Source organism: Medicago sativa, chromosome 1 (genome assembly GCF_051527215.1).
Source record: "Medicago sativa cultivar Bolivia chromosome 1, Bolivia_mono, whole genome shotgun sequence".
Taxonomy (NCBI): Eukaryota; Viridiplantae; Streptophyta; class Magnoliopsida; order Fabales; family Fabaceae; genus Medicago; species Medicago sativa.
The window spans coordinates 81,546,166-81,571,379 of NC_140749.1; the positions used below are offsets into that span (position 1 = coordinate 81,546,166).

At 34.5% G+C, this 25,214-nt stretch overlaps 2 protein-coding genes, 1 non-coding gene and 1 pseudogene across 6 annotated transcripts; 2 read left to right on the forward strand and 2 right to left on the reverse strand.

Moving 5' to 3' along the window:
* The first annotated feature begins 602 nt into the window (after window positions 1-602).
* LOC146958075 (elongation factor 1-alpha-like) lies at window positions 603-3,282 on the forward strand. 2 transcript variants are annotated; one of them, XM_085741209.1, is made up of 3 exons: window positions 603-678; window positions 1,542-2,036; window positions 2,165-3,282. In XM_085741209.1, exons 2-3 carry the CDS (start codon window positions 1,575-1,577, stop codon window positions 3,047-3,049), a joined length of 1,347 nt encoding a protein of 448 aa, XP_085597335.1. In that variant the 5' UTR covers window positions 603-678; window positions 1,542-1,574; the 3' UTR covers window positions 3,050-3,282. The 2 variants fall into 2 exon arrangements, with proteins under 2 accessions (XP_085597335.1, XP_085597336.1); XM_085741210.1 differs by having other exon boundaries at window positions 1,562-2,036.
* A 5,580-nt stretch (window positions 3,283-8,862) lies between these two features.
* On the forward strand, window positions 8,863-10,970 carry LOC146958076 (elongation factor 1-alpha-like; annotated as a pseudogene). Its single transcript, XR_015024989.1, has 4 exons — window positions 8,863-8,958; window positions 9,057-9,282; window positions 9,448-9,536; window positions 9,894-10,970. The product of XR_015024989.1 is annotated as an elongation factor 1-alpha-like (transcript).
* Window positions 10,971-15,006: 4,036 nt separating this feature from the next.
* Window positions 15,007-18,111, reverse strand: LOC146958077 (elongation factor 1-alpha-like). 2 transcript variants are annotated; one of them, XM_085741207.1, is made up of 4 exons: window positions 18,041-18,111; window positions 17,026-17,085; window positions 16,314-16,806; window positions 15,007-16,196 (listed from the first exon to the last, which is right to left on the reverse strand). In XM_085741207.1, the coding sequence occupies exons 3-4, from the start codon at window positions 16,773-16,775 to the stop codon at window positions 15,312-15,314; spliced, it is 1,347 nt and encodes a 448-aa protein (XP_085597333.1). In that variant the 5' UTR covers window positions 16,776-16,806; window positions 17,026-17,085; window positions 18,041-18,111; the 3' UTR covers window positions 15,007-15,311. The 2 variants fall into 2 exon arrangements, with proteins under 2 accessions (XP_085597333.1, XP_085597332.1); XM_085741206.1 differs by lacking the exon at window positions 17,026-17,085.
* Window positions 16,998-17,069, reverse strand: TRNAT-UGU (transfer RNA threonine (anticodon UGU)). Its single transcript has one exon. It is a non-coding gene; the product is annotated as a tRNA-Thr (tRNA).
* Window positions 18,112-25,214: the final 7,103 nt, after the last annotated feature.

Genomic DNA, 25,214 nt, shown 5'->3' on the forward strand with positions numbered 1-25,214 from the left:
TGGGTGATCGCTTGATTGCTTGGAGGGCTCATATTGGCTATGAGCGTCTTATTCGATTCTACGAGGCCTTTGGCGGTCCACTTGATCTTTGGATGCTTTTAACCCTTTATTGGTCATTGACTTTATTAATAGACTTTGAATACGAGGAGCCTCAATTTAGTGAGAAACACTTATTTTTTTTTTTAACTATATTTTTTAGTCCCTACAAAATTCAACTTTTTTCTATTTGGTCTCTACAAAAATGCTATTCTATATTGGTCCTTATTTCACATTAACAAGGACTAAACGTACAATTATCTTTTGTAAAAGTTATTTTTTTACGAGTTTGTAAAAGAGTCCTAAAGTCTTCTTTGACGGAGACGGAGGCACAATCTCATCCTAAATATATTCTATAAAAAAAATAAAACAAAATAAAAGTATGAAGTAAAATTGAATAAAATTTAAATTTATGTAGGAAATAAATTTGAAATTTTTTTGAAGATTATTATATATTTTGTTTTTGAAGGAGATTATTATATTTTTGGACACCATCTAAATAATCCAGAGTACGTAGTTTATAAACCCTTGTTTATATATAAACCCTACTACCGTTCGTTCTTCACAACTCATAATTCTCATTCCTTGCTCCTCAACTAGGGTTTCAGCAGCGCAGCGCAGCCTTTTCTCCTTCGTCACAAGGTAACGAACCAACTCTAAATCCTTCAATATCTTTTCTTCTCAATCGATCGATTAATGTATTCTTACCATCATCGATTCATTCATAGGTTATTCGTGTTCTTTAATTTACATCTGCGATTGATTACATAATGCTTTTGTTTTTCTATTTCTTGTTATTCAATTTGTAAATTATGTGCATGTTTAATCGCAATTCTGAATTCAATCGTTTTTTTATTTATGAATCGCTAGTTTTGAACTTTTGAAAGAGTTGATGGTTTTGTATTCTCATGCATACTTCATTCATGCATTTTAACATTACCATGCCATTATTATATCATCATAATTTTTGTTTTTGAGTTGTTATTATTATATACTTGTTTGTTTGGTATTCAATCATTGGCTTGGATTCTGTATATTTTTTTGTCTCTGTGTTCATACTTATGTATATGGGGTTTTCTATCTGTTATGAAGGTATTACTTAATTCATGTTTGGGATACATATATTCTCTGAGGTTTTTTTGTTGTTGTGCTATTTGATTCACATCACTATAAACCTTTGACATATATTTGTTATGTGATTTTTGAACTGTTTGTGTACATGCCATAAAGATTTTATGCAATGGGGATGTAGCTCATATGGTAGAGCGCTCGCATCACTTAGCATGCGAGAGGTACGGGGCTCGAAACCCCGCATCTCCATAATCCATAATTCACTTTAAACTAATGTGTTTGTTTTCGATTATGTCGTGCCTGCTCTATATCTGCTGAAATATAGTGACATGGTTTGTGCTTTTTGATTTCTCAGAATGTTGCTGCTATTTTATTGTTTAGTACTCAAGTTTATTTTACTTATGAATTGTTTTCTGTGCTGAAAATAATGGCAGATTTTTTTTGTGCTTTTAAGCTCTTAAGTCCAAATGGGTAAGGAAAAGGTTCACATCAACATTGTGGTCATTGGCCATGTCGACTCTGGGAAATCAACCACCACTGGTCACTTGATCTACAAGCTTGGAGGTATTGACAAGCGTGTCATCGAGAGGTTTGAGAAAGAAGCAGCTGAGATGAACAAGCGTTCATTCAAGTATGCCTGGGTCCTTGACAAGCTCAAGGCTGAACGTGAAAGAGGTATCACCATTGACATTGCTCTCTGGAAGTTTGAGACAACCAAGTACTACTGCACTGTCATTGATGCCCCCGGACACAGGGATTTCATTAAGAACATGATCACCGGAACATCCCAAGCTGACTGTGCCGTTCTCATCATTGATTCCACTACTGGTGGTTTTGAAGCCGGTATTTCTAAGGATGGTCAGACCCGTGAACATGCTCTCCTTGCTTTCACTCTTGGTGTGAAGCAAATGATCTGCTGTTGCAACAAGGTATTTAATAATTTAAGCCCCTTGAAGTTGTATATTTTATTATTTTTATAATTCATTAATTTAAGTACTAATTGACATCTATCTTGAATTCATTTATTTAAGTACTAATTGCCATCTATCTTGAACAGATGGATGCTACTACACCCAAGTACTCCAAGGGTAGATATGATGAAATTGTGAAGGAAGTTTCATCCTATTTGAAGAAGGTTGGCTATAACCCAGACAAAATTCCATTTGTTCCCATCTCTGGTTTTGAGGGAGATAACATGATCGAGCGCTCTACAAACCTTGACTGGTACAAGGGTCCAACTCTTCTTGAGGCCCTTGACCAAATCAATGAGCCTAAGAGGCCTTCAGACAAGCCCCTCCGACTACCACTACAGGATGTCTACAAGATTGGAGGAATTGGAACTGTGCCTGTGGGGCGTGTCGAGACTGGTGTCATAAAACCTGGAATGGTTGTCACTTTTGCCCCTACTGGACTGACAACTGAAGTCAAGTCTGTGGAGATGCATCATGAAGCTCTCACAGAGGCCCTTCCTGGTGACAATGTGGGATTTAATGTCAAGAATGTTGCTGTTAAGGATCTCAAGCGTGGGTATGTTGCCTCAAACTCCAAGGATGACCCAGCCAAGGAATCTGCCAACTTTACATCTCAAGTGATCATAATGAATCACCCTGGCCAGATTGGAAATGGCTATGCTCCTGTTCTTGACTGCCACACCTCCCACATTGCTGTCAAGTTTGCTGAACTTGTTACTAAGATTGATAGGCGTTCTGGTAAGGAGATTGAGAAGGAGCCCAAATTCTTGAAGAATGGTGATGCTGGTATTATCAAGATGATTCCCACCAAGCCCATGGTGGTTGAGACTTTCTCTGAATATCCTCCACTCGGCCGTTTTGCTGTTAGAGACATGCGTCAAACTGTGGCTGTTGGGGTCATCAAGGCTGTGGAGAAGAAGGATCCCAGTGGAGGACTTAAGCAGACCAAGTCAGCATTGAAGAAGAAGTGAACCGAGCAGGATGATCTATTCACTTGGGAAGCATATGTCAAGTCTGCACCTTCATCTCATAGCTTTTGTTCTCAGAACTGGGTTCTAGATCGACGGTGGCAGTGCTCTATCTGTTTTGTTTTTATGCTTTAATTGTTGTGTCTAGTCTGAACACTTGAATTTTGTAAGCAAGCAGTAAGTTCCAGGACTTGCTGACTCTGTTTCTAAATATCAACTCTTTATTTTTGTGTTTATTCCTTGGTGTGATGTTTAAGTTTTTGCTGGGGCATGGTTCTATATGGTTTAGGCAATATTGTTGCCTAGAATGTCAGGATCATTTTTGAATGTCCTGATCGTTTACCCTATTATATATCAAACCAAACTCAGGCAACAATAAACTATCGAACCTGCTATTTAACCAAGATGACTTTGTGGCCTAGGTAGTAGCATATCCGCAAGACCTTGGTTCAATTCAAACTATTACATTTTAATAAACTATAATCTTAATCATATGTAAAATAAATAGGATCCAGGATTATTTTGCAAGAGAAATTATTTTTTGGAAGAGAAAAATTATTTTCGAAGCTCCCAACTATGAAATTGATGGACCACTACATTTATTTCTCTTAGTGACAATGAACAAAAATAGGAAATTCAATCCTGAATAATGAGATCAAAACTAGATAATCACTACTTATGACTTAATGAAGCTCTCCACAACAAACTTAGAGTTAAGGTAAAAGATAATGTCTAATCTCCTCTCCAATCCACCAAATAGCTAATCATAGTTCTATCAAATTGTTTCTGGTTTAATGTTCCCCGTTTATCTCTCTTTAGAAAAATTCTCCCATACTCAATTTTTTCTTATACTATTTGTTGTTTCTCTAGTATTTTTAATTAAATCAATGTATAAAATAGAACTTATCTTTTTTTTTTTGGTCTAGTCTTATTTCAAGTGTTCTAGTTATATAAAAATGTCACTTCTTTTCTCTCAGTAATTTTTTTAGAGGATTTCTTATCAGTAATTTAGCAATTTATTATTTTCATTTTATACTGTATATCAAATCTTCTTCAATATTTATTATTATTGTTATTGTTACTAATATCATTATTATTTAATTTATCTGATCATTCTAACTCATACTCAATATTTGTTAACATATTTACTTGATTTAACTCTAATACTGTAGTAAAAGACAAAATACTGAGAAGATATAGCATTCGTTATCTTCTTGCAATGTTGTTTTTCGCTATGTTAAGTATTTAGAAGATTACTCTCCTAGCTTTACATGACAATTCACAATGGTCTTATTAGGTTTTTTTGGATTGAGTTTAATTTATTTTTACAAAATCGGTCTTTAAATAAGAGGTGTCGCTCTTTATAAACTCTAGTCAGACTTTATTCAACGTAAGGCTTAAGTTTTTCTCCGACGATAGAAAAAAGGATATCTCTAGACTGCCTACCATTCGTACTTGTTGGGTGGACTATTGGTTACCATTTCATAATGCCTACAAAGTTTGGTCTCCTCGTAACCAACCGTTTGAAGTTAGTTTGATCTCTCATCTTATATACCCTGACAATGGTTCTTGGAATTTCCAACTCATTGATGAGATTTTACTACCATTTGAAGCAATACAAATGGATTGAGTTCCTCAAGCATCAATGGAGAAGACTTGTGATGATGTGTGGAAATACATATGAAATTAAAGTCCATTCCACAACATATTCATTTTACTAGGAGGTTGCTGCACAAGGTTTTGCCCAATCACCTCTATAATAGTTGAAATGCTTTGAAGATCGTATAACATATTCATATGCTTTGAAGATCATTACGTTTCGCACAACATATTCATGTTACTGTTATTCTCTGATATTTAGTTTGTTTTTGCTGTTTGGAATGTATGGATTTCCTTTGACAGGAATGAAGTGAATATTTTTAGTTCAATAATTTTTTTAGCCTAAAGTATATCATGTCTGTTGATTTATTGTGTATTATTAGTCAGGGAATTCCATATGAAATAATATTGATTTATTGTGTTTATTAGTCAAAATTTCAAATGAAAAAAGAAAAGAAAGAATAAGCTTCAAGTAACGTATAATATCTATACTAACACCAGCTATTTTATGAGCTTTATAGCAACAAAATATAGACATACTGCTGTGTGAAAAACAAAATAATAACGAGATTCCTTATTCCCTACGGCAAACCAAAAACACTGCCTTGATGCCTTTATTCAGTTTTCTGCTTGAAATAAAAATATTCCTTATTCCTAAGTTGAGGTATTTCAGAAGGCCTGAGACATGTCGATGTTGTCTCTTGCGGAAATAATCATAGAACCAACCACCATTCAACCTTACTCCTCCATTTAGTACTATCATGAGAAACACAATTGAAGAAAGTGTAAACATTCGGAAAAAAAAAAAAACTCATAATTTTAAGACTTGTTTACGAGTGACCGCGAGCAACAAGAGTTCCTTCATGATAGAGTAATTATCATTGCCATCCATTAACCTGGTGCCAAGGTATCTCCTAAACTTGCTACATCGCTTATTTAACACTGTTATTTTAACATAGACATGACTCTTATTTTTCGCTTGGTCCTTCTCTCAATAGTGACACTCTAGCTCTGCTACTGCATCCATTGTTGTTATGGTTGGAAACAAGGTATTATGGTGGGAACGGCACAAAAGGACTTCATACATAGGTACTTAGAGTGTCAAATGAGTAATTACAATCACCGGTAAATAACTAAACGATTGATATATCTGATATGGTATAATTTCACCTCACCTTGCAGTTTCTTCTAAATAGTTTTTCTTATAGGGAAAAGCGAATTTCATTAAAAAAAGTCATAAAATACCAATGAAGGCCCTCTTTTTAGCACGAGACTTAATGATATTATGGAAAGATTGTGACAACATTTTACACTCCGAGACGATGAAACCAAAGTAAGTTGAAGTATCTTTCAAAGATTTCATCACACAGAGAATCACCTTCAGCTTCTATATTAAAAAAACCAACTCCAATGCAAATTCTACGCCAAGGCGCATAGCCATACCTTCAGCCGAGTCTGAATCTGGTACGGCCTCATTAAATGAAGTCGTGGCTGCATATAGATTCCTCCAATTCCCCACTTATCATGTAGTGGACCTGCTGCATCAACATTTAGTTTATGCCATAGTTTTGAGGAGATTTCCACCTAACAACTGGACGAGTTTCATCCATCAATGTGCAGTCTTGCATACAAGATTTTTTCACAATCACTTCCACCGGTATATCTTTCAGTTCAAGCATTTCCTATTTCTGGCCCACCACAAACTATAACATAGGGATAAAATGAGCTCACTAACCTCCTGCTGATCCTGCATAATAGTTTTCTCCAGCCAAAAGTGCTAAAATCACCTTCCACATTATCAAAGTCGACTCCAAGAGGAGAAGAGAACCAAACTAACTTAGGAAAGGGACCCAACATAAAAGCGTGGTCAATATCTCCATCATCTCCGAGACAACAAACATGACTTCAAATGCAAAACCTTGTGCAGCAGCCTCCTAGCAAAATGAATATGTTTGGGGATGGACCTTAATTTTCATATGTATTTCCATACTTCACTGCTACTCTTATCCATTTATTCTCGAGGAGTTTTATCTTCAATTTTGGACTTTTTTATGCTGTGATAGACAGATTTTACCGAATCTGTATTGCTTCAAATGGTAAAAAATCTCATTAATGAGTTGGAAATTCCAAGCACCAGTGTCATGAGATATAAGATGAGAACTTTAAATGGTTGGTTACGAGGAGACCAAACTTTGTCGGGCTGCAATGGTACTCAATTGTCCTCTAAAGTATGAATGGTAGGCTCGATCCTACAGTCTAGAGATATCCTTTTTTATCATTTGAGAAAAACTCAAGTCTCTTGTTGAATGAACGAAAAATTTAATTAAAGTTTATAAAGAGTGACACCTCTTGTTTTACGGGCCGTTTTTATAAGAATTTGTTAAACATAAATACGAGCATTGTGAATGCCCTGCCATGTAAAGCTAGGAGAAGGACTGATTTACTTTTGAAAAATATATCGCGTTCTACCAGGTAATGGAAATAACTGAAACCATATTAAACTTTGAGTAATCCGCCATTTTGATTTTCAAAATTGCAGGGATATAGACAATTCAATACCTAAGTTGATGAAAAAATTAACTCACATCTAATTAGTTTTGAGGTTGAGTTAGAAAGATCGGATTAATTAAGTAGTAATGATAATGATAACAAAAAATGTTGAAGAAGGTTTGGCACATAAGATGAAAATAATAAATCGCTGAACTTATGAGAAAAAAGAAGTGAGTGAAACAATTTCAAAACAATTTCAACTACATAATAAATTAAAAAACATAATACAACTGTGTGAAACAAGGTAAAACACACAAAAGATCATGGATCGGTTAGACTTAAATCCTTATCTGATCTATATGTTAAAGCCTTAATTTCTTCGTAGCACCTGGTCGAATCAAACTTTTTTGAATATCTTTGAAATATCCGACTAAGGAAGCGTCCAACTTGATTTGTCATTTCAAACTATACCGACTAAATATCAAGGACATGATTCTCACGTCGTCGTATGGGTGAACTGGACATTTATAGTTGAGTCGGTCGGATCTTTCAAGGAAGCGTCCAACTCGATTGGTCATTTCGAATTGTACTGACTAAATATCGAGAACATAGTTCTCACGTCGTCGTCGTTCATGAGCTTCATAATTGGACGCTTCTAGCTGAGTCGGTCGATGGTCGTCGGTACTCAACACCGTCCACCCTCTTTGTGTCTCTGTGGCTGAGTCGACAATTGATTTGGTCCAGCTGATCCTTCAACCCAGATAGTGTGACATCAAACCATCAATATGAACCCTAAACATATTGCTTTTTTCCCATTGTAGTAAACTGCGGCTAACTTGATGTTTAGATCAATAATTGGAATGGTCATGATTATTTGGTGTGGTTTACAACAAATGACAAAACACACCAATTTATAGAAGTTTGTGTGTCATGGACCACATAAACTATCGATGCAACGTGGACCACAGAAAAATATTGTACTTGACAAGTTTGAAATATAAAATCTGAAATGTCCATCACCCTACAAAGTATGAGTTTTAGCACAGTCTTAAACCAATTCAGGTTATATAGTCCGAATATTTCTTGGATTTGTTTGGATTATATATTCCGAACCAACTCAGAGTGTGGACAATAGCTTGGTCAACAAGACTGACTCATTTAACATGTGTTTTTTGGGTCCCTTGACTTATCAGGCCACTTTGACCATGTTTTATTTACCCTAATTAATTGGTCGTTACACTCTATGCATCAATTCTTTACAAAATTCACCCCTATAAATACCTTCTCATCCTTCACAAATTTTAATTTCATCTCACATTCTTCCTTTTCCTTTTATAAATTTCTTCTACAATGTTACACCATTGACCTTTTTTACAAAGGTTTCTTTTATTTTTTATCTAGAGATAATATGAATGGTCAAAGACAAATGCCTCACTCTCTAGATTTTGTTGAAGCAAATATGATTTAGGGTGTGTTGTTATAGAAAAAGACGAGTCTACGTGGATGAAGAAATGGCCTTTTTTTTGTTGCCTTTCTGAGAGACGTGGCCTTTTGCCTTGAAGAAGACTTCCATGTCACATTCAGACAGGCATTAATGTGTAGCGCTGTATTTTTAAATTTCGTGGTGCTTTTTCAAACTACGTATCTAGCTATTGCTAAGATAAGATAATACTCTATGATCTCAATTAGGGAGTAGATTTTAAATTTCCTGCTATTTAATGCCTTTGAATCAACTGCTCAGTACACAAAACTGTGAAACTTGATAGACAAGGCAAATTCTTTTGAACACTAAAAAAAACATTCGGCATCCTCTCTTGTCAAATGTATATTTTTTTAGTAGTAGTATTTCGTCTTAATTACTTACTTTTATTTTTCTCTTTGGATTCATACTTATGTATTGTTTTCTTTGTTGAATTGGCAGATCTTTTTGTGTTTTCAAGGACAAATGGGTAAGGAAAAGATTAACATTGTTCTCATTGGCGATGTCGACTCTGGGAAGTCAACTACCACCGGTCACCTGATCTACAAACTTGGAGGTGTTGACAAGAGTGTTATTGAGAAATTTGAGAAAGAAGCTGCTGAAATGGGCAAGACTTCAGTCAAGTATGCCTGGATCCTTGACAAGCTCAAGGCTGAACGTGAAAGAGGTATGACCATTGACATTTCTTACTCGAAGTTTGAGACAACAAAGAACTGCTGCACTGTCATTGATGTCCCTGGACACAAAAATTTCATTAAGAACATGATCACTGGGACGTCCGAAGCTGATTGTGCTCTTCTTATCCTTGATTCCTGTATTGGTGCTTTTGAAGCTAGCATGTCCAGGGATGGCCAGACCATGGAACAAGTTCTCCTTGCTTTCACTCTTGGCGTGAAACAAATGATCTGCTGCTGTAACAAGGTAGGTATTTGATATTTTCAGCCCTTTGAAGAAGATGCATATTTGTGTTTATTTTTTAAAGAGTTAAATAAGTTTTTCGTCCCTATAAATATAGCGAATTTTGATTTTAGTCCATAAAAATTTAAACTGAATGTTTTCATCCTCACAAATTTTTTTATTTTGTTTTGGTCCTTAATGACCACTTAATGTTCATATGAATGTCAAGATTATAACTTTTTTATTTTCAAATTGTATTCATGTTAAGTTCGTTTATTATGTTCAACTTTTATATATTCATATTATGTTCAAAAAATTGTCAAAAACATGTCATTCATATTAAGTTATGCAAGTATTAATTATTTTTGCTATCTTGAGCAGATGGATGCCATTCAGTACTCCAAGGGTAGGTATGATGAGATTGTGGAGGAAGTTTCATCCTATTTGAAGAAGGTTGGCTATAACCCAGAAAACGTTCCATTTGTTCCCATCTCTGGTTTTGAGGGAGATAACATGATCGAGCGCTCTACAAACCTTGACTGGTACAAGGGTCCAAACCCTTCTTGAGGCCCTTGACCAAATCAACGAGCCTAAGAGGCCTTCAGACAAGCCCCTCCGACTACCGCTTCAGAATGTCTACAAGTTTGGAGGAATTGGAACTGTACCTGTGGGACGTGTTGAGACTGGTGTCTTGAAACCTGGAATGGAGGTGACTTTTTCCCCTACTGGACTGACAGCTAAAGTCACGTCTGTGGAGATGCACGATAAACCTATGGTGGACGCCTTGTTCACAGAAAAACCTCCGACGGAGTACCTTCCCGGCGACTATGTGAGATTTAATGTTGAGAACGTTGATGTTAAGGATCTCAAGAGTGGCTATGTTGCCTCTAACTCCAAGGATGACCCAGCCAAGGAGGCCGCTAACTTTACATCTCAAGTCGTCGTCATGAATCACCCTGGCAAGATTGAAAATGGCTATGCACCTGTTCTTCACTGCCACACCTCCCACATTGCTGTCAAGTGTGATGAGCTTGTTACCAAGATTGATAGGCGTTCTGGTAGGGTGACTGAGACGAAGCCCAAATTCCTGATGAATGGTGATGCTGGTATTATTAAGATGATTCCCACCATGCCGATGGTGGTTGAGACTTTCTCTGAATATCCTCCACTTGGCCGTTTTACTGTCAGGGACAAGCGTCAAACTGTGGCTGTTGGTGTCATCACGGCTGTGGAGAAGAAGGATCCCAGTGGAGGACTTTAGCAGACTAACTCAGCATTGAGGAAAAAGGGAACCGTGCAGGATGATCTATCGTCTTGATTACAGTAAATGGTTTGGTCTTCGAAATACTACCATATCTGGTTTAGTTAACTTGTTTTTCAGATTAAGTTTCAAGTCTGCACCGTCGTCTCGTAGCCCTTGTTCACAGGATTGGGTTCTTGATCGACTGTGGCAAAGCCTTTTCTTTTTCATGCTTATGCTTTAATTTATGTGTTCAGTTAGAACTATTTCTATTTTGTAAGAAGCTAGACTGCTGATTTGATTTAGTAATATCGACTTTTTGTTTTTTAAGTGCTAATTTTATGTTGCTGGGGGATTTATCCGCATGATAATTTCTCACCATCATAGCACATAAACGTATGTTTGGTGTTTATGTGGTGATCACATCGCGCTTGGAATGGATTATTTGTTATACTTGTTCTCTGATTTTTATTTTTATTTTGTTTTTGCTGTTTGGAATGTTTCGATTTCGTTTGACAGGGATGAAGTGAATATTTTTAGTTCAAGAATTTGTTTAATCTGAAGTATATCATGTCTGTCGATTGATTGTGTTTTATTAGTCAGAAAAATTCATATGAATAATAAAAAAAAAAAAGCTTCAAGCCATGTAATTTAACATCTATACTAACACATACCAACTATTTTGTGAGCTATAGCAACAAAATATAGACATGCTGCTGAGTAAAAAACAAAATAAGTTGATTGGGTCTGTGTGCTGAGTAAAAAACAAAATAAGTTGATTGGGTCTGTGTTGGCATAAATGTATCTTGTTTTTAGTTTTTTGCCACTGCTACAGTTTGTGAGTGTTACTAATGAGATTCCTTATTCTCCACCGCAAAACCAAAAACACTGCCTTAATACCTTTGCTCAGTTTTCTGCTTCAGATTAGAAGAATATTCTGTTCCAATAGAAATAGTTGACGTATTTCACAATGCTTGAGAAATGACTATGTTGTCTCTTGCTAGAGAAACCCAATTGAAGAAAGTGCAAAAGTTTGAAAAAAAAATTAGTCATAGTTTTAACTTTTAAGACTTGTTTATGAGTGACACTGAGCAACAAGAGTTCATGATAGAGTTGCTATCCATTAACCTGGTGCCACGGTCTCTCCTAAACTTTCTACATTACTTATTTAACACTGTTGTTTTAACGAAGGTGTGACTCTTGTTTTATTTAACATTGTTAATTTATGAAAATAATTGACTACATAAAGCATTTGCTAGGTCCTTCAATGGTGACACTCTAGCTCTGCCACCACATCCATCATTGTTATCGCTGGAAGCAAAGTCTTATAGTGGGAACGACTCGGGTACTTAGTGTGTAAAATGAGTAATTACAATCATTAGTAAATAACTAAATGATTGATATAACATGTTATCTGGTATAACTTCACCTAAACTTACTGTTTATTCTAAAATAGACTCCTTTTTTTTAATTTTTATGAAGAAAAGCTAATTTCTTTAAGTATCACTGCAGTCAGCAGCTAAATAATCATCAATACGTTGAGGAGTCTCTTCAATCTATATAGAATCATGATGGCAGAGAGCGAGTTTTGCATTAGTATGAGCTACGTTATTGCCCTTTCTTTTTAGCATGAGACTTAATGATATTATGGAAAGATTTTGACAACATTTTACAATCTGAGATGAGGAAACCAAACCAAAGTAAGTTGAAGTATCTTTAGCTTTTTTCAAAGCTTTCATCACTTCTTTAAAAAAGCCAAGGTCCAGTGTAAATTCTAAGCCAATGTGCATAGCCATACCTCCTGCCAAGTCTGAATCTAGTACGACCTCATTAAATGAAGTCGCACCTGCATATAGAGTGCTCTTTTCATCACCAATCACAGCTCAAATTCCTCTATTTACCTTGTAGTGGATCTACTGCATCAGCAGCTGTATTTTTTGGTTGTAGCGGCAGGGTTGGGTTGCAGTTTTTTCTGGTTGTTGTGTTGTTCCTGTGTGTTGCTCTGCTACGGTTGTGGGCTTAGGCAGCTGCTTGCCTGTGTGTTTTGACAGAGGTGCGTAGCATGCTTTTCCTGCAGGGTTCTGCTGTTCTGTTCGAAGGGTGCAGCCTATGTGGTTCGCCTGTGTTTTGCTGGAATGGAGTCAGCAGTCTGGTCAACCGGGATGGTTTTTGGTGGCAGCAGTCCATCCTGGTGTGGTCCTGCTGGTTTTGGTCTGCCCGGTCCTTCTTTGGTGGTTTTTTGGTTGGTTTTTTGGTGTTGACGCAGGGGTATGCCAGTGGATATTCACTTGTATACGTCGGCGTCACTTCTCTTCCGGGTTGTTTCCTTGGTTTTCGGGTGGTTTTTTAGGGGTTTTTGTTCGAGCCACGTCTTTATGGCAACCGATTTCCTCTAATTGTATTTTTTTCTCCACCCAAGCTTATTAGTGCGCCTTGCACGGGCTTGTTGGTTAATAATATTTTGCCATTTCAAAAAAAAAAAAAAATTATACGATTACAGTCTGAGAGTGTTGCATTTGTACTCTACTACCATTCCGTAAGATTTTTTCACAATCATCTCGACTATTATATCTTTCAATTCAAAGCATATCATATGTCTAGCCCACCGTAAACCATAACATAGGGATAAAATGAGCTCACTAACCTCTGGCTGATCCTGCATAATAATTTTCTCCAGCCAAGTACAAAAATCATCTACATTATCAAAGTTGATTCCGAAAGGAGAAGAGAACCAAACTAACTTAGCAAAGGGACACAACATGAAAGTGTGGTCAATATCTCCATCACCTCCAAGGCAACGGGGATGAGAGGGAGGAATAGAACATCCACGGGACAATAAACATGACTTCGAGGGCAAAACCATGTGCAGCAGCCTCCTAGTAAAATGAATATGTTTGGGAATGGACTTTAATTTCCATATGTATTTCCACACATCCCTACAAGTCTTATCCATTGATGCTTGAGGAACTTTATCTTCAATTTTGCACTTTTTTATGCAGTGATAGACAGATTGTACAGTGAAAACCCTGATCCAATTGCTTGAAGTGAAAGCTTCACTAAAGTTAAGTCTTATAGTCACTCGTATATAATTCAATTGCTTGAAGTGAAAACCCCCTGATCCTCCTATTTGTTATTGGTTATTCATTTTGCAACTGAGCTCGAATAAAAAAAAAGTGCTTTCAAAGAAAGTTGTGGATGAAAAAATTAATGAGGAGGACCAATACAAAAATGGACGTTATTTTAAATTTTAGTAGTAGCATTTTTAATTTCACGACTCTTCGATGAGTCTTTAAGGAAGAAAGCTCATGGGCTCGCCGTCTGTTAGGGGTGGCTGCATAAATGACCATTCTTCAAAATTATGATGAAGTGTCAATATATATTACAAATTTGATTGTTTTGTAAAAAGGAAATAGTTATGGACTTGTTAAACTTTGACTAATTGTCATTTTGATCTTCGAAATTGCAGGATATAGACAATTTAATCCCTAAATTGATTGAAAAAGTAAACTCACATCAAAATAGTATGAGTTAGGAAGATCGGATAATTAAATAATGATGATAATAGTAACAATAATAATAATAAATATTGAAGAAGATTTGATATATACAGTATAAAATGAAAATAATAAATTGCTAAATTACTGATAAAAATCCTCTAAAAAAAATTACTGAGAGAAAAGAAGTGAAAGAAAAAGGGTCATGTAGAGTGAGAAACAATTTTATATATAACTACAATTAGTTAAAAATACTAGAGAAACAACAAAAATTAAAATATGAAAAAATACATTGAATTTTTTTTCTTCTAAAGAGAGATAAACGGGAAACATAAACCAGAAACAATTTGATAGAATTATGATTCGCTATTTTGTGGATTAGAGAGGATATTATCTAGTTTTGATCTCATTATCCAGGATCGTATTTCCTATTTATTTGTTCATTGTCCAAACTCATTGAGTTTACTAAGAGACAAATAAATGTAGCGGTCCATCAATTTCATGGTTGGAATCTCCACTCTATTGACCGGAATCTATGTTACCTATTTTATTTGTAATAGTTTGAATTGAACCAAGGTCTTGCGGATATGCTACTGCCTATGCCAAAAAGTCAGCTTTGTTAGATGGCAGGGCTAATTTCTTATTGCTTGAGTTTGGTTTGATTTATAATAGGGTAAACGAACGGTGCAATTGACATTCAAAAATTATCCTAAAACATAGAGACATGTACCAGCAAAGGCTTAAACATCACACCAAGGAATAAACACAAAAATAAAGAGTTGATATTTAGAAACAAAGTCAGCAAGTCCTGGAACTTACTGCTTTGCTTACAAAATCCAAGTTTCAAACTAGACACAACAATTAAAGCATAAAAACGAAACAGATATAGCACTGCCACCGTCGATCTAGAACCCAGTTCTGAGAACAAAAGCTAAGAGATGAAGGTGGAGACTTGACACTTAAAAACAAGAAAACTAGACGAGAAATAGAAATACCAAGGACCAAAGACCATTTATTGTAATAACTATGATATGCTTCCCAACTAGATAGATCATCCTGCTCGGTTCACTTCTTCTTCAATGCTGACTTGGTCACCTTAAGTCCTCCACTGGGATCCTTCTTCTCCACAGCCTTGATGACGCCAACAGCCACAGTTTGACGCATGTCTCTAACAGCAAAACGGCCGAGTGGAGGATATTCAGAGAAAGTCTCAACCACCATGGGCTTGGTGGGAATCATCTTAATAATACCAGCATCACCATTCTTCAAGAATTTGGGCTCCTTCTCAATCTCCTTACCAGAACGCCTATCAATCTTAGTAACAAGCTCAGCAAACTTGACAGCAATGTGAGAGGTGTGGCAGTCAAGAACAGGGGCATAGCCATTTCCAATCTGGCCAGGGTGATTCATTATGATCACTTGAGAAGTAAAGCTAGCAGCCTCCTTGGCTGGGTCATCCTTGGAGTTTGAGGCAACATACCCACGCTTGAGATCCTTAACAGCAACATTCTTGACATTAAATCCCACATTGTCACCAGGAAGGGCCTCTGTTAGAGCTTCATGATGCATCTCCACAGACTTGACTTCAGTTGTCAGTCCAGTAGGGGCAAAAGTGACAACCATTCCAGGTTTTATGACACCAGTCTCGACACGCCCCACAGGCACAGTTCCAATTCCTCCAATCTTGTAGACATCCTGAAGTGGTAGTCGAAGGGGCTTGTCTGAAGGCCTCTTAGGCTCATTGATTTGGTCAAGGGCCTCAAGAAGGGTTGGACCCTTGTACCAGTCAAGGTTTGTAGAGCGCTCAATCATGTTATCTCCCTCAAAACCAGAGATGGGAACAAATGGAATTTTGTCTGGGTTATAGCCAACCTTCTTCAAATAGGATGAAACTTCCTTCACAATTTCATCATATCTACCCTTGGAGTACTTGGGTGTAGTAGCATCCATCTGTTCAAGATAGATGGCAATTAGTACTTCATTAAATGAATTCAAATTAGTACTTAAATAAAGGAATTATAAAAATAATCAAATATACAACTTCAAGGGGCTGAAAATATTAAATACCTTGTTGCAACAGCAGATCATTTGCTTCACACCAAGAGTGAAAGCAAGGAGAGCATGTTCACGGGTCTGACCATCCTTAGAAATACCGGCTTCAAAACCACCAGTAGTGGAATCAATGATGAGAACGGCACAGTCAGCTTGGGATGTTCCGGTGATCATGTTCTTAATGAAATCCCTGTGTCCAGGGGCATCAATGACAGTGCAGTAGTACTTGGTTGTCTCAAACTTCCAGAGAGCAATGTCAATGGTGATACCTCTTTCACGTTCAGCCTTGAGCTTGTCAAGGACCCAGGCATACTTGAATGAACGCTTGTTCATCTCAGCAGCTTCTTTCTCAAACCTCTCAATGACACGCTTGTCAATACCTCCAAGCTTGTAGATCAAGTGACCAGTGGTGGTTGATTTCCCAGAGTCAACATGGCCGATGACCACAATGTTGATATGAACCTTTTCCTTACCCATTAGTCCTTAAAAGCTGAAAAAAAACAAAGATCTGCCAAAGAAAACTATGCATAAGCATGACCTCAAAGAAAATAGTAAAGGAATACTACTATTAACAACACACTATCAAAAAGATTAACAGTTCAACAAAGAAAACAATAAATAAGTATAAGACGACTAACAACAACAACAACAACCAAGTCTTATCCCACTAAGTGGGCTTGGCAACAAAATGAATTGAACTGCCCTCACGCAGGATCGAACTACGGACCTTCAGTTTACAAGACTGATGCTCTACCACTGAGCTATAAGGGCAAGTTGTTTATGAACGCTGACAAAAAAAAATGAGGAAAAAATAATACTATAATAAACAAACTTAAGAAAAAATTAAATATATAATCCAACAATATAACAATAATTATCATCAGCATGCTTCAAGGAAAACAGGGGCCCAACCGGGTTAAAAGGACTCCATTGAGTCAGTTCCGGAACAAGTATGTGTGTGTAACTGTGTATTCTAGTCTTACTTATATAAATCAGACATGCAATCAGGTATTTCAGCAGATAAAACATGTTAATAAGTGATCAACAATAAATAGATAAAGAAAATACAAGAACAACAACGTTCTATCACCATGTCAATAATGGAATATGTATTGGGCATGAAATAAGATGTTTCTGCAGAATCCCAAAAGCAAACAAATTTACACAATTGAAAAATATCGTCACTCACGATCCAAGTCAATAATTCAACAAGCAGTACAACAATAAGCATGCTTCAAAAGAAAAAAGGGGATCCACAGCGTTACTCTACTCTATTTGAGTTAATTCCCAAATAAGTGTATGTGTGTGTTATAATCTAATTTACTAAATGTCAACAACACAATATAGATTGGAAATAAGATGTTTCAGCAGTACAAAAATATCATCATTATCATATACATTGTGTGTATGTCGATTATGATTGAATTACACGAATCAACATAAAACTCGAAAATATCGATCCCAAAAATTAACACCTTCATAACAAAAGATTAAAACTACCGATTCAAAAACATAAACGATTATCACCGTATATGAATTCATAACAACAATTAATCAGGCACATAAATCTCAGCATGATTATTATAATCGAATACCAAATCAAAAAGAAAACAAAAACAAACCAATTTGTAATGATCCCATGCAATCACGTACATAAGCTAAACTAAATTGCGAAAAAATTATGAATCAGTGAAAAAGATTGTACAAATACATCGATTAGAATCGAAATAAGAGAGAATTACCTTGAAGAGGAAAGCTGCGCAAAAACCCTAGCCGCAAGGATGAGAATGTGAGAGTGGAGAGTGGTTGCAGTGAAAGAATGAACAAGGTTCCTGAAATTATATAGCGCGATGTTTTTTGGTATTTTGACGGAATTGCCCTTTGTTCCGTGGCTTGGGCTCCAAGCTAAATAATCGGATGTGGCGTTATTTAGTTCAGCTGCAGAATTTTAGGGTTTAAGGTTAACCGACTTAATTCACCTCAATAAGTCCCTCAATGTATTTTTAAAAAATAAAACTCAGTAATTTACTAAAATATTTTGGTTTAAATATGTATTCGGCATTTAAAAATCTGTTTAATTTCTTCGATATATTATCAATGTAAAATTATTTTACATATACAACCAACAATGTGTTGCCACATCATTGAATACGTGTGTAAAATAATTTTACGCTTATTTTGCATACAAATTGAATCCTTTAAAAATATGACTTTTATTTCATAAAAAAAATATTTTATTTTAATCCTTGTAAATATTTTTTGTTCTTGATGTTTTTTTAATGTTGTGAAATTTATTCATTTAAATCTTATAATCTACTAACTATCTATTAAAATAAATGTATCATGTTTTTACATTTTTGCCCCTAGGAGGGGCAAGTTGGTAATTCCATAATTCATGGATTTTGGTTGTTGCCACCTCAACATGCCATGAATTTCCATTTTTGCCCCTCATCAATTTTTTTAATTATTTTCTAATTTTAATATTGGGTTAATTATGTTTTTGGTCCCTACAAAATTGCGACCTTGTAAGTTTAGTCCTTACTTAATTTTAATAGCATTTTTAATCCCTACAAAAAAAAAATTTACTTATAATTTTAGTCCCTGCTAAAATAAATTTTGTTTAATTATCCTTAAACTCTTAAATTTTTTAACGATTCTTTTTATACAAGTTTAGAACACTATGAATGGTTCATTTACTAAAATCTATAATTTTTTAACACGAAATAAATTAAATATGAATTTTTTAAAACGACAAACGTTTAATATATAAGTAACAAAAATATGGATGTAGAAATCAAATTTTTGCGATATTTTTTTCGGAGGACCTTTTAATAACGTTCTTAACACGCCTGTAAAAAATTGTTGAAAAACTTAAAAGTTTAAGCATAAATTAAACAAATTTGGATTGAGTAAGGACTAATATTGAGTGCAGAAATTTTTTGTAGGGATTAAAAATGCTATTAAAATTAAGTAAGGACTAAACTTACAAGGTCGCAATTTTGTAGCGACCCAAAACATAATTAACCCTTTAATATTTTAATAACTTTTAACTATTTTCCTTTTTTTATATTTTTAACAATTTTTCAATTTTTTCTCTCCCAAATTCAGTTGCTTCTACATTGTCGTTGTGGAAGATTAATGTATCGTTTGACCCGGCTTTTTTTCATCTTCTCTACATTTTTAAGGAGAAGTTAGGCCAAACACAATATCAATTAAGTACTTATTAAAACAATACTTGTTTTGAATGCATAAAATTGAATGGAATGAGCTTTGGCCAAAAGTTGTTGAATGTTACTTTAAAAAACTACTTCTCCACAATTTATTTCACAAGCACCTCTTTTCAACTCACGTTGGAAACCTTTTCTTTTATTTTTTTAATATTATATTTCAATATGTTTTTTTCTTCTGTTTAACTTTATTTTATTTTATTTTATTGAACCGTTCCATTTAATTTTATTATCTTTTTTCAAAAGAATTTTATTATCTTTTTTCAAAGGACTACCAAATAATTTTATTTTATTTTTTCAACCTCGCAAATATATACACACACACATTAGCGTTTAGAGTAATACTTTATGTGTGTCTGTTTTTTTTGCTACGCTAATGCGTATAATTTTTTTTTGGCATTGCATAATGCATATGATTATTTTTATAAAATTTTAATTTTAATTAAAAGTAAAATTGTAGATGTCTAATTTCTTCAAAAAAGGTATAGATGCCTAAAACAATTATACTTATATATATATATATATATATATATATATATATATATATATATATATATATACACACCTTTATATTGTAACAAACTATGCATATCTTTTTCTTATTCAAAAAAACTAAACATATCTGTTTCCATGACACCAACAATGTAACAAATATAATATCAGATAATACAAATTCTTATCTTTTTCAAAGACACCAAAAATATGAAATTCTTATAACGAAATTTGTTATAGAGTATAATTGAAATAGAAAAAACCAACTATTTTGATATTATTTATGTTATTATTTCAGACTCCTTAAATTGTTTCTCCAATTCAAATATTTAACAAGTCATTTATATGACGATACAAATTTGTATTCATGTTACACAAAATAACGTTATTGAGTAAATATAGTATTTGTAAAAAAAAATATCTTTTATTTTTTAACATTTTTAGCCTTCAAAAAATATTTTAAACATTTTTTTATTTATTATGTTAATTTATAATAAATTCAAAGTTTTGTCCTCGTGAGCTTAACTCAGTTGATAGGAACAATGCATAAATACATACCAAGTCTAGGGTTCGAATCCCGGACACCATAAAAAAATATAAAAAAAATTACAGTTTATACAATATTTTGCCAAACAACATTTAACTTAAAAATAGCTTTAAAACTAAAAAAACAAAGAAACCAAACAACTTTAGCTTCTTTCTTAAAGGCCTTTATTTTAACTTTGTTTTGATGTAACTTTCAAGCCGTAAAAAATCTTGGCCAAACGATATCTAAGTTCAGCTGGAAACACTGTTTCACTTTCTTCTTCATAAGATGTCATTTTCTTCCTTTTTTCATGGTTCTGAGACCATGCATGACTTGAGTTGACTGGTTTTTATGGCTTGAGGGGTACATTTTTCGACACTGTTTCAGTTTGCCTATTCAAAGTTCTGCAATCAACATAAAATATTAGAGCTTGCTTATAAAAATAAATAAATTATAGGAAATATTTTGTCTTGACTTGGCTGTTTAGGATAGAGAATATTAAGTTTATGTGTTTCAAAATGTTAATATGTTTGTTGATGATTGTACGATGTGATATCATAACTTATTCCACCTCAATGTTTGTTTTGCTTTGATAAGTAATTTCATATTTTGTGTTTGCAGGAAGAGCAGACAAATGAGCAGGTGATGATGGAAAGGGAAATAGAACAAAAGAGGATAATTTTATATATCTTCTAGATTGGGTAAGTTGAACTTCTTCTTTAAATTCTCTATTTTGATTTTCTTTCAATCTTCTTTAAATTAATATATTGTTTTTGGCATGTGCATCCGCTTTGTTCTTTGTGTGCATTGAATTTCATCATGGTCTTAGCTTAGCTTTCTTATATTTTTGTATTTGGTAAGTTTCAAGTTTCTATTAACAAGCATCATTTGTTGCATTTTTATCTGTCAAATATCTTCATTTGTTAATCCTAGCATGATGTATGTTAAGATTTTTTAAGCTACCATGTTGCCGTTTTAGAGACTTAAGTAATAAATATGATGTGTACCACTAAATTCATTAGATTGAAACAATATATGGATTGTGGTGAAGAATGTGAGTTTGAAAAAATTGGATTGAAACTATATATGGATTGTGGTGGAAAATGTGAGTTTGATAAATATGTGCATCCTATTGAATTGACATGTATAATCTTGCTATGGAACTTTCATAGCTTAAATCTCAGGAAGACACTGGTGTGAAAAATTCATAGGTGTAAGCTTACTTATATTATGGCTACCGGGAAGACATTGGTATCATTGAGGCTTTCAATAATGCAAATCTCGGAATCGCCAAAAAGCATGTACCTGACTTCAGGTAAATAAATAGGCTATATACCATATAATCATCATATTGTCATGTCAATGCACTTTATGAGAGCATCTTGGTCATGGTGTCAATGGATATTAATTTCAGTTTCTATGATCGTTCATCTCCAGTTTACACTCAACCGCGATACTTGCCTCCGTCGAAGATGCTTGATGTTGATATCACTGATAGTGTTATCGGGGAAGGATGTGCAATTAAGGTAAATTGTTTCCGAATATGTTCGTAGAATGTGAGATTTATACTTTTCTTGACAAAGATGTCAAATATGATTAAATGGATTTAATTGTGAGAAACTTTAATTTTTTCTATTTCCTAGAATTGCAAAATCTTCCATTTAGTGGTCGGGCTGCAGTCTTGCGTTACGTTCAGAAAAACTCAAAAATTCAGCAAATTACATTCAGGAGCTGAAAGAAATGAAATACATGAAAAACTTGATAAATGGTTTATGATACTTGATTCCTGTGGATTTGGTAAAGTCCCTTTAAGCGCATTTATAAAGAATGTAAATTTTTGTTGGATATTTCTTCAGCTGGTACCTCATCTAACTTTTTCTTACCACTTTAGGTTTAGGATCCATATGAGCCTTAATCTGTCATACTGCATTGGTTTCTTGGACCATGTCAGTACTTGCCGAGGCAATCCTTAGTCCTTTTTGGTCTATAAAAGTTAGAACTTATTAAACCACCTTTCACATACATGTACTGTTAGCTAGGTCATTAATGGTCATGCTTGTGGTTGTGCTAACATATATCATGCTTACATATCAAACCATTATATTTACATATCTAAAGTTTGGTATTTGGTGCAGAAAATTCAGGTTTACTTGTCTTTGACTTCTTTGCTAATCCAATCCCTAGAGAGGTTCTCTTTGTTATTCAGAAGGGAAAACCATATGCATTTTCTCCTGGAAGACCAGAGTTCTTGAAAAATTACAAATCAAGCTTGGAGTTCTTGGCTTATCTAGAAGGTAGTAGTCATATCTCCTTTTAGCTAATCTCACTTTTCACCTTGAGAAACAGAAATAAAGAAGAAAATGTGGCCTTAATGTGTCAAACAAATTTGTTAATTTAACAGTGTATTTGCTAGATTTATCGATACATGTCTAAGAGTATATATTCACTAATATATGTCATTTAATTCCATGCAAGGCTACTATACGTCCATATCTGTTGTTGCTAAATTTCGATCTGAAGCAATCTATACCGAGTTCATGAAGCAATGAAATTGGAAACTCAGACAGTATTTTGCTTTGAGGTGATTCTTATCTTTAAGATCGTCATAACTTTATAAGAATACCTGAATTATTAGTGATATGGATCTCATATCTTCAATTGCCTCAGGTTTCAGGAAATAGCAGGGTCTTTAGATTATATGCTGACAACATCCAATCTTGTCCCCGTTCAAAATTTAGATCAGTGCGAAGTAAATTATCAGGACTTAAGGCTAAAATCAAGTGTAACTCTGTTGGAGAGTTTGAGATTGTGCTGGAGAGAAGGAAATGGTTGTGTAATAACTTGCTGGCAGGACAGGTCTTTGTTTTCAACAACAGCTTGGAGAGCTAGGAAGTAATTAAGACTAATTTTCAAGCAAGAAGAAGAACGCTATATTAGAAAGAAGAAAAATATGATATGAAGTGAAGAAATGATGGGTAGAGTTTTGAGGGTTTTAATTTTTCTTTTTGTTTTTCTTTGTTTGAAGAAAGAGTTTACGAATATGGTAATGAGTATTCATTTCATCATTGTCAATTTAGAGATACTTTTATTTTCCTACTTGACTGCTACTCATTTTGTTCTTCATGAACTCCTATACTCTAGCATGTATGGTACTTGAATGTATAATACTTTGGACTTACTCTTAACTCTAATCGAAAACTATCTTAACTTGGAAATGTTGTTTATTTGGTTCATTTTGTGTCATGCGAATGTAATCGTAATTTGCACATCATTGGTTCCTTCATCGGTTCCAATTAGTTTAATCTTAATTATTATGTTGTTTTCCCGATCTCATGAACAAAATAAATGCTCTTTTCATGAATCAAGACCTGGTAAAGCTTTGATAAATATTTTGATGAATATTTCTAATGTTTGTGCAATATTCCTTAATTTTCTCATTTTTCCTTTGAAACAATTTTTTTACAAAATACGTTTTTCAACCCGTGCAAAGCACGGGTTTGTAACTAGTATTGTGAAATATCCATTTTATTGTTTATGTAGTCGGTATTTGAGAAACTAATATTGAAGGTTTATCCCACGTGGCAGTTGCTGACTGTACAAATTTTGCCACATGACAATCACATAATATAAGATTTTAAAAAACATTGTCAACTTTCTGATTTTTTTTTAATTAAAAATCTGAAAAATAAATCAAAAAATTATAAGACCAAAATCAAAGCTCACTATATTTGCAAGGATCATTTTCATATTTAAGCCTTTAAACAAAAACAATTTAGAAGGTGTAACGCCCGTTCTATTTAATTGATTATTTTAATGAGTTTTAGGATATATTTATATGATTGGTGTGATTTATTTGATTTATATGATTTATGTGATGAGTTGTGGCTTGTTTTATTGCTTAATAAAATAAGATTTCAAAATAAAAATAAATATTGAGATGAGGGGCTATTTTGTGAATTTAGAGAGTTTAGAGGTAGAAAGACGAAATAAGATAAAATAGATGAGGTGATATAAATAGGAGAAGTTAGGTTTAGAAATTTCAGAACGTACGATCAGTTTTTGGTGATAAAGGGAGAAAAGTCAAGAGAAGAGGAGAAGACCAAGAGGCTGTCGATTTCAATTTTCTAAGGTAAGGGTGAGACTAACATTCAGTAATTTTAAGTCTGTAATTCTGAATTTGCATCTAACATGTTGTAGGAGTAGTTTGTGAGAGTTTGAGAATTAGGGTTAAAGTGAGGAATTGATGATTAGATGATGGAAAGTGATGGAATTGATGTAGAAACTGTGTACAGACCTTAGATAATCAATAGGGTGATAATTGGAAGTAGTTTTGAGGTTAGAACCATGCGATTAGGTGAATTTTCGTGAAAATCTGCATTCTGCCCGAGCTGACATTCATCGCTCGCCTCAACGAGCAGCATAACTCGCCTCGCGAGCTATGAAGTTCATCGCTCGCCTCGCGAGTACATCGCTCGCCACCTCGAGCAAGCATTTTTGGGAGGTCCAGAGAGCATGTTTTGCTCGCCCTCGCGAGCAATTGAACTTGCCTCGCGAGTTAGTGATATTAGTTGCCTAAAATTGTTTCCTTGCGATCTTTTCACACGTGTAGTTATGAGTTGGTCCTTGGGGTAGGAATGAAGGTTATGTATGATAATATAAGCTGTCCAGAGA

What these genes read in the sequence shown, in the direction of transcription:
- LOC146958075 (XM_085741209.1), top strand. Translation starts at nt 1,575, where the DNA reads ATGGGTAAGGAAAAGGTTCACATCAACATTGTGGTCATTGGCCATGTC. An exon ending in TGATCTGCTGTTGCAACAAG is followed by an intron (nt 2,037 to 2,164) that starts GTATTTAATAAT and finishes TATCTTGAACAG; the next exon opens with ATGGATGCTACTACACCCAA.
- LOC146958077 (XM_085741206.1), bottom strand. Translation starts at nt 16,775, where the DNA reads ATGGGTAAGGAAAAGGTTCATATCAACATTGTGGTCATCGGCCATGTT. An exon ending in TGATCTGCTGTTGCAACAAG is followed by an intron (nt 16,197 to 16,313) that starts GTATTTAATATT and finishes TATCTTGAACAG; the next exon opens with ATGGATGCTACTACACCCAA.